At 40.8% G+C, this 9,564-nt stretch overlaps 1 protein-coding gene across 1 annotated transcript; it reads right to left on the bottom strand.

The window, feature by feature from the left end:
• Positions 1-2,035: 2,035 nt before the first annotated feature.
• On the bottom strand, positions 2,036-4,209 carry G3PP5 (Major facilitator superfamily protein). The gene is made up of 2 exons (XM_079001701.1): positions 3,006-4,209; positions 2,036-2,893 (listed from the first exon to the last, which is right to left on the bottom strand). Exons 1-2 carry the CDS (start codon positions 3,982-3,984, stop codon positions 2,349-2,351), a joined length of 1,524 nt encoding a protein of 507 aa, XP_078857827.1. The 5' UTR covers positions 3,985-4,209; the 3' UTR covers positions 2,036-2,348.
• Positions 4,210-9,564: the final 5,355 nt, after the last annotated feature.

Raw genomic sequence — 9,564 nt, 5'->3', positions numbered from 1 at the left:
ATATATATATATATATATATATATATATATATATATATATATAATCTAAGATAAGCATTAAAACTAGGGGCATAATTAAGTTTGTAAGCCCAGGGAATGAAAAATCTATGGACCTGCCAACCTACTATAACTCGAGCTATAGGTAAACTTTCACATCAAAGGTCCGAAAGGAAATGTTGAAAATTTTAGCCCATTAAGTGCCGAAACCGAGGTTAAAATGGTCACTTTAACTCAAAAAGATGAGTTTTTGATTATTGGAAATGATGGGATTTGGGATGTTTTTAGGAATCAAAATGCGGAGGATTTTGTTAGGAGAATATTGGAAGAACATAATGATGTGAAGCGATGTTGTAAGGAGATGGTGGAGGAGGTGTTACTATAACTCGAGCTATAGGTAAACTTTCACATCAAAGGTCCGAAAGGAAATGTTGAAAATTTTAGCCCATTAAGTGCCGAAACCGAGGTTAAAATGGTCACTTTAACTCAAAAAGATGAGTTTTTGATTATTGGAAATGATGGGATTTGGGATGTTTTTAGGAATCAAAATGCGGAGGATTTTGTTAGGAGAATATTGGAAGAACATAATGATGTGAAGCGATGTTGTAAGGAGATGGTGGAGGAGGTGTTGAAGAGAGGGGTGGTGGATAATTTGACGGTGGTTGTTATATGTTTTCAGGAGGAGGTGCCGCCACAGGTGGCGGTGGAGAGAGTTAGGATTAGGAAGAGTATTTCGGCAGAAGGGTTGCTTAGTTTTAAATTCCAACTAGAGGGGTAAAATAGTCTTTTGATTTTTTTTGTTTTGTTTTGTTTTTGTTTTATTTATTTATTTATTTATTTTTGTATTGGGTAGGTTTTATAAATATATTCATGTAGAGAGGATAGATGTATTATACATTCTAATAATACCTTAATCACCGATGTCCTATGTTAGTGGCGTAGCCAGAATGAAATATCAGGGCTAGCACCCATAAATTTTAGGGGTAGCATACCGGAAAATTTACACTATAACTGAAAATTTTCTCAAAACATTTCCATTTGAGGGTAGCAGAGGCTGTCCTGCGCTCCTACATAGATCCGTCTATGTATTAGGTCCAAGTAAAATCAAAACTATATCTCCTAATAATTTGTTTCTAAAAGGTATTTTCTTCCTTTGTTTTATTATTATTATTATTATTATTATTATTATTATTATTATTATTATTATTATTATTATTATTATTATTATTATTATTACAGTATCTCACTTTAATTTGTTCTAATTACAAGATTGTAATTGAAAAAAAATCTGTCAAATACGTCAATTACAGCAATATCATTAGGCATGGCAATCGTGTCGTGTTCGGGTTGGCGTGTCGTGGGTTGGCGGGTTGGCGGGTCAAAATATGCCAACCCAAACATGACCCATTTAAATATACAGGTCACGTGTTGGCGGGTTTGGAACATAAACCCATATATGACCCGCCAACCCATTTATCTATACGGGTTCAAAGGTTGGCTGGTTTGTGGGTCAGATTTGGGTTCGTGGGTCCGAATTTTGGGTCCGAATTTTAGACATGTAAGTCTTAAACATCCAAATGAAAATTATAAACATTCATAGAAATATGTTACAGACTTAGCCTTATAGGTTACTGACTTACGACCTTAGACCATTTACCACGAGTCAAAATGTCAAAACAGTCAAATGGTCTATGAATCAATGGTATATATTATATAATACTTATTAAATATTCATACTTGATACATAAATACATTTAAAAATAAAATAATTTTTTTATTAAGAATATAAACGGGTTGGCGGGTCAACCTGTTTATTTTTTGAGAAACTCATATATGACCCGTTTAATAAACAGGTTGGCGGGTTAGCGGGTTGGCAGGTTGAAAAACTCAACCCAAACCCATTTATTTCGTGTCGTGTCGCGTGTCGTGTCGAAAATTGTCAGCCCTAAATATCATCTTAACATAAAACAATTTTCACTAGAATAATTTTGTAGAATTTTCAAAATGCCCTAATATTTTTTTTTGTATAATATCATAATTAGTAAACTGATACCTCAATACATACTTGTTTCATATGATACATTTATATCTGACAAGATGTACATTACAATGAATGGATTTACACCCCATGCAAAAGAAGAATCATCTTTCGCTAATAAAGAATACACAAATACTCATTCGATCGCGTTGAAACTACTTGATATATCTCACATGATGCTTCATCCTACATGATGGGTCAGCTCAGGAGTTGTAGGAAGAATAACATAATGAAGATTCTAATAGCAGTTTCACATGTTCGATGTGATCAAACATTGCTCCAAAAAACAGCTTTCAAATCACAAAACCATTCATCAACATGCAATCGCACTAAACCAAAGCCATTTCCCTTCATTCACTTTTCCTTTAATCTCACTTCTAACAACCCTAATCAACAACAAACCCGCTATACATAAAGACAATATAAGCATAAAAAATACACTATTCCACCCTCTAGTCGATATATACCCAGCCAAAAGTGGACCAAGGGCTGCACCAATCGAACCAGTGCCATCAATTATCGCACTCACGGTGGCTAAGGCTCGGGAATTCCCGTTAATCGATGTTTGTGTCCCAAGATCGGCTGCAACTGCTGTTGTAATAAGGGCATATGGCCCGTTTACAAGTAACCCAGATAAAAACATCAATGAAATGTTGTTGAACATTGAAATACTTCCATATAATCGATAGAAAATTAGGGTTGGAATTGATAGTGTCAAGAACATGATTGATGTAACTGCACGAGCTTCGATTTGATCGGAAATAAATCCAGCCAAAATCCCACCGATTACTCCTCCGATATCGAATATTGTTGAGAGGATTCCAGCTGTTTTATGAGATAATTGTTCACCAGCAACAGCTGATGATGGGAAATCGAAAGGTAAGTTTAAGAAGATGAATTCAAGAAATCTTGAAATTATGATATTAATGTTGAAAAATCAAAAATCAAAAATGGTAGAATGTCAGGTTACCTGTGTTACGAATGTAAAAGGGTAACCAATATAAGAAGGTGTAAGCAACGAGCTTTGAAAAGAAGAGGCAAAATGCAAATGGTGCTACTCCGGGGAGCTTCCATGCCTCTAAAAAACCAATTGCAGGTGAAGAAGAACCAACGCCATTTGAAGTAGATTCATCGTCGTCATCATCGTCTTCTTCTGATTCTACTTTTTGGAGGTTTACCAATGCCATTCCTTCGGTGCTGATTTCTGCTACTTCTTCTTCGCTGGGTAATTTGAGACCAATGGTTTCGGGATTTACAACAAGAAACAAGAAGACGATAATGGAGATGATGACGATGAGAATTCCGGGCAACAGAAATGCCCAACCCCAACCGAACCCTAGAACGGATGATGCGATGATGGATCCGATGATATTACCAACGGATGTATGTGAATTCCAAACACCCATGATCAATCCTCTTTTGGATTTACCAAACCAATTCCCCATCACGGCGACCACACACGGCCACCCGATAGACTGAAAACCTCCACAACAAATCTGAATCATGATGAAATAGCTTAACGAATGAACATCAAGCCAAAACCCTAATCCAAAAAGCACAGTGAAAAAGCCGCTACCGATCATCCCAATTGTTAAAAAAACCCTAAGGTCAATCCGATCGCCTACGTGACCGGAGAAGTACATACCAATGGCGTAGGCCGATAGGAATGCTAGATCGAGCTCGCCGAGACGGTGGGGGCCGCGGGCGGAGTTGAAAGGCGGCCATCCGGTTTGTGGTGAATTGGGGTCAGGACCCAGGACGGATTTGACGATGCTGGGGGGTTTCCGGGAGGCGTGGAAGGCGGCGTAGGCAACGAATGTAATGAGAAGGGTGGAGATTTTGTGGAAAGTTAGGGTCTTTAGTGGTGGGTTGAGGGTAGGAAAAAGGGAAAAGGCAGGCGGTGGTTGTGGTGGTGGTGGATCTAGGGTTAGGGTTTTTGGATCTTTCATGAAATTGATTATACAGTGATTTGGGTTCGGATTGTGTTACAGAGGATTTGAGATGGAGGAATGATGGTGGATGGTAGGTTAGATTTGAAGTTTCAGGTACAGGGGAGGGAAAAGAAAACAATGTGTTTCAAGATTTTGCAGATTTCTTTAGAATTCAAGATTTACTTTTCTTTTTTGACGAAGTTTGACTTTATTTCAAATTGGTTTTCTTTATTGAAAGGTGAAACCTTTTACTCATTGTCTTGTTTTGGAAATAAAAATATATAAAAACTATGTTTTTTTTGGGTCCGAAATATGACCTTCAAGCACTACTTTTATCTAATGGTACCACCCGACAACACTACGTGATTTTTTATAGTTTCTTGTTGATTTGGTTTTGATTATATTTCTTGCATTCAAAAGCAAAAAAAAGGACAATCGTTACTGGGTATCCGTTTTTGCAACAACAACCTGTAAAAAGATAACAGTTTTTGAACCATCGAAACTTGTTTGGATTCTCCCTATTGACTTTTTGGAATTGATGTCCATATTGCAATATTAGGTGTTTTTTACTTTTTTTTAGCCAACCCCTTCGGGCGGAAATATATATGTTATAGTTATTTATGGCCTAATGATATAAAGTTAAGTTTTGCAGGCATGTTCAGTTTACCTTTTTACGTATTTACGATTCATTAAAGTTGAAGCTTTGCAACTATTTTTTCAATTTTACCATTCTCGTAGGTTTATGAAAAATTATGTCAAACTTGAAGGCTTTAAGGAACCTAAAATATGCAACATGGTAAATTTGAAAAAAAAAAATTGAAAATTTCTGACTTTAATGAACCATATATACGCAAAAGTGTAAAACCGAACATTTCTTCCAAACTTAAGGATTTGTATGCTATTATGTCTTTATGTATTGCATTATGCTAACATGAATTATAATTATAATTTAAACTGTTGTGAAACAACATCTTTTCAAACCCTATAAATATTTGTTTGAATTAGCTATCTTATGGTTGTATGTTAGAAAAATATATGAACATTAATCCATTGAAAACTAAAGCAATCGGCATTCATGTAATTGTAACATCCGGAAACCTAGATATATTAATTATGTGTTTATTTTGAGAGTTATTGGGCGACTCGGCGAGTTGTGAGTCTAACTCGTCGAGTAGAGTCGCGGTTTGCCACGTGGGATTAGTGGTCTACTCGACGAGTCCGAGAGCCGACTCGCCTAGTAGACGCTGAGTGGTGAAACCCTAAATACTCGGGTTTAGGAACTATTTAAGGGCACTTATAGCCCCATATGCGGCTCACCAGTTACCCTTCATCCCTGAGTGAAAACCCTAATCGTCATTGGAGCTAGAGAGTGAGAGAAGAGCTAAATTTGTGGTTGTTAGTGCATTCTTGGAAGGAGAAGTGAAGAGTATTGAAGTTGGGGCAAGAGGAGGCTTTGGATCCTCTGATTCAACAGAGTTGCTTGAGGTAAAAAATGCTGACTTGCTCTTTTTCTATGGAGATCTTGATATGGGAAGTTTTCTAGGGTTTTCTTCCATTGTTTGAGTCATTGAGCTTTCTTGTGTATGATTTGAGGTTGAAACCTCAAATATGAAGTATTGAGGGTCTTGTGAGCCCAAAGACCTGAACTTTATTGATCTAGAGACTAGACTTTGAGCACCAAACCCTTGTAGGACTTTGTATTGGCATTTCTAACAACCCAAAATACGACCCAAAAATTTTTGCTTTAATATTACTAAAATCACATCATCCAATATCATATATAACAAGAACCATGGAATGAGTACTCAAAAGTCATAGTAACGGTGTCAAAACAAAACTGTATCAATCATAACAAAATGTCTAAATAAAACTCCCAGGATAAAACTGAAGCTGTGGTGGGTGTGATGCCATCAACCCGAGCTTTTCCCTTTGCTAGCGGAAGTACCTGAAACCAAAAATGAAACTGTAAGCACGAAGCTTAGTGAGCTCCCCCAAACTACCACATACCATACAACAACATATAAACACATATTGGGCCTTGCCCACTGCATCGGGCCGAAGTCTGGAAACTGCATCGGACCGGAGTCCGGGACTAACCAGGGCCTTGCCCTCTGCATCGGACCGAAGTCCGGAAACTGCATCGGACCGAAGTCCGGAACTAACCAGGGCCTTGCCCTCTGCATCGGACCGAAGTCCAGAAACTGACTGAACATAGCATAGCATAATCATAACTACTAGCATAAACACATATACTGCATACTGCATCGGACCCAAGTCCGGAACACATAACACAAGACAAGCTTGAATCACAAAGACATCAAGCACACTGAACTACTGCATCAGACCAAATTCCGGAACTACTGCTAGCTAGACGGGCCGTCATTGTGGCCGTAGACCCGTTCCTACTGGAAGGAAACTCACCTCGTAACGCTGGCTGCCAAGATGCTAAATCTAAAACTGCCTGACTGCTGCTCCAGAACTCCCCGGCTACAAATCCCATAAACACTAAATCAAATGTTGATAACTAATCTCAGGGTAAAATGACTATTTACCCCTGGGCAAGTCAAGTCAACTTCCTGGTCAATGTCAACTTCCTGTTGACCGGACTCGCCGAGTTGGGCCGACAACTCGCCGAGTCCCTATCATCCATTCTAGACCTCTACCCGCTTCTACTCGTCAAGTTTGGCAAAGAATCGACGAGTTCTTCCTCGATGCTAAGATCAAGTCTAACTTCATCCGACTCGCCGAGTTGTATGAACAACTCGTCGAGTTCTCCTTCAGCATATGAACACGTCCAGTCTGTGACTCGCCGAGTCGTATGAACAACTCATCGAGTCTGAAGAACAACTCGCTGAGTTGAAGAACAACTCGTCGAGTCCCAAGCATGCTATTACTATACAGTCGATTCTAATCGATTTCAGTGCTTCCAAAACATAGATCTGAGCTTCTAGGACTGGTTTTACGCATAAAGTTTCCAACTTTACGTGCATGCACAAGGGTATGAGGCTAAAATACCCAAACCCATCAAATACTAAGCACTTAGGGTTTGGAACAAGGCCAAGGTTGCATAAAGGTGGCTATAATGAGCTCCTGGAGTTCAAGAGAGGCTAGATCTGAAGTATAACTCGATCATAAGGCTTTATTACAAAGGATTTGGGGTTTTTGAGCTTAATAACAACAATTTGGGGACAAACTAGATCTATAAGATCAATAAGCAAGATGGAGACTTTATTACCAGAAAAGATGACCACAAAGGAGTGTGTTCCGGATCTACTTCTTCTTCCTTGAACTCTTCAACCTTCTCCTTCTTCTACTTGCTCCAAAATGCACCAAAAGTTCCTTCACAAGGCAACAATCACTCACACACTCTTTAAGGAGGCTAGGGTTTGATAAGAAATGCTCTGAGGGTGATGGAGGCGAGGTTGGGGCGCATAAATGTGTTTAGATAGGGTGCACACCCTTAAAATTAGGGCTTCATCCAAACAGGCGGACTCGCCGAGTCCTAGCATATGGACTCGTCGAGTAGCCAACTCAATTTGCGTGATCATCCCGTCTCTACTCGACGAGTTGGGCTACAGACTCGTCGAGTACCCCTTAAGAATTGAAAATACTTATTTAAATTACTTACCAAAAAATGGGGCGTTACTACTCTCCCCCACTTATCTTAGACTTCGTCCTCGAAGTCCGCTGTTGCTAAATCTGAAAATAACTCTGGATAATGCTCCCTCATCTCTCCCTCGGTTTCCCATGTCCACTCTAAACCCTTTCGGTGCTGCCACTGCACATTCACTAACTGAACCACCTTGTTCCTCAAGGTCTTCGCCTTTCGATCTAAGATCACAACTGGCCTCTTGATATAATTCAGGCTGCTATCAACCTGAATATCCTCCAAGGGTGCAACTGTTGACTCGTCCATCAAACACTTCCTCAATTGGGAAACATGGAAGGTGTTGTGGATTTGGCTAAGCTCTGCTGGAAGATCCAACCGATAAGCTACCCAACCCACCGGGCCAAAACCCTAAAAGGACCAATGAACCTGGGGCCCATCTTGCCCCTCTTCCAGAATCTGATAACACCCTTCCAGGGTGACACCTTCAAGAGGACCATATCGCCCACCTGAAACTCCAAGTCCGAACGCCTCCTGTCGGCGTAACGCTTCTGTCAACTCCGTGCAGTCTGCAATCTGCTACGGACCTGCTGGATCAACTATGTGGTCTTGAGCACCACCTCGGTGCTCCCGATGACTCGCTGACCGACCTCGCCCCAACAAATCGGGGTCCTACACTTCCTCCCGTAGAGCATCTCGAAAGGAGGGCGGTCAATACTAGCATGGTAACTGTTGTTATACGAAAATTCCGCCAAAGGAAGATACATATCCCAACTACCACCAAAATCTAGGACACATGCCCGAAGCATGTCCTCGAGAGTCTGAATCGTCCTCTCGCTCTACCCGTCCGTCTGGGGGTGGAAGGCGGTGCTAAAATGAAGACGAATCCCTATTTCGTCCTGAAACCGCTTCCAAAACCTGGAAGTAAAACGGATGTCTCGGTCTGATACTACTGATACAGGCACTCCATATCGTGCCACTACCTCGCGCACATAAATATCGGCTAGCTTCTCGGCCGATATGCTCTCCTGAATCGGTATGAAATGCGCGCTCTTGGTCAGCCGATCCACTATGACCCAAATCGAGTCAACTCCACGTGCGGTCCTGAGAAGCTTAGTGATGAAATTCATAGTGATATCCTCCAATTTGCACACCGGATTGTCTAACGGTTGCATCTTGCCGTGGGGTCTCTAGTGTTCTGCCTTGACCTTCCTGCAGGTTAGGCATCTCTCTACGTACCAGGCTACGTCCCGCTTCATGCAGGGCCACCAATAATCGGGTCGAAGATCTCTATTGTAACATCCCGGAATAGCAAGAGTAGAGTTGAAGGGATAAAAGTGTTATTTGGGAAGGAGTGACTCAGCGAGTCCATGGATGGACTCGGCGAGTAGAGTCGCGACTGGGTCGCGTGTTAAGTAGCCGACTCGGCGAGTCAGTGAGATGGACTCGGCGAGTAGGCGCTGAGTGGAGAAAACCCTAATCCTCGGGGTTGAGCCCTATTTAAAGAACATTATACCCTTCCCCCAGCCTCTTTATTCCCCTTTGAAGTCCAGAAACCCTAGAAAGTGCGATTGAAGAAGATTGGAGTGTATTTGGAGCATTTGAGGAGTTTGTTGAAGGAATTTTGTGAGATTGAAGGCTTGGGGCAAGGGGCTTTTCTTGGAATCGAATTTTATAGCAGTTGGGGCGTCCATTGGAGGTAATATCTCGTTCTTGGACTGATTGTATGTTGTTTCTTCATTTTGGGGTTTGTGGGATCTTGTCTATGGATGTAATTGGAAGTCTAGAGGTTAGATCTGAGGTTGCTACCTCAGATCTGGAATGGAGAAGAATCAGAGAGCATGAAAGTCCCTATGTTGGAGTGTTTAGTGAAGCTTGCATGTCCCAAACCCTAATTATAAGTGAATAAGGCCTAGATCTCTTTGGATTCACGTAAAGTTTGCCACTTTACATGATGGATGAGTTGTATGAGGCTAGATCTATGTTTTGGA

This window comes from Lactuca serriola, chromosome 5 (assembly GCF_051521515.1).
Source record: "Lactuca serriola cultivar US96UC23 chromosome 5, Lser_US96UC23_V15, whole genome shotgun sequence".
Lineage (NCBI taxonomy): Eukaryota > Viridiplantae > Streptophyta > Magnoliopsida > Asterales > Asteraceae > Lactuca > Lactuca serriola.
The sequence above is the reverse complement of the archived record's forward strand: the minus strand, read 5'-3'. Positions and strand labels throughout refer to the sequence as shown.

Coding starts and splice junctions, on each gene's coding strand:
- G3PP5 (XM_079001701.1), bottom strand. CDS start 3,984: ATGAAAGATCCAAAAACCCTAACCCTAGATCCACCACCACCACAACCA. Junction 2,894..3,005: donor CTTTTACATTCGTAACACAG/GTAACCTGACAT, acceptor TCCCATCATCAG/CTGTTGCTGGTGAACAATTA.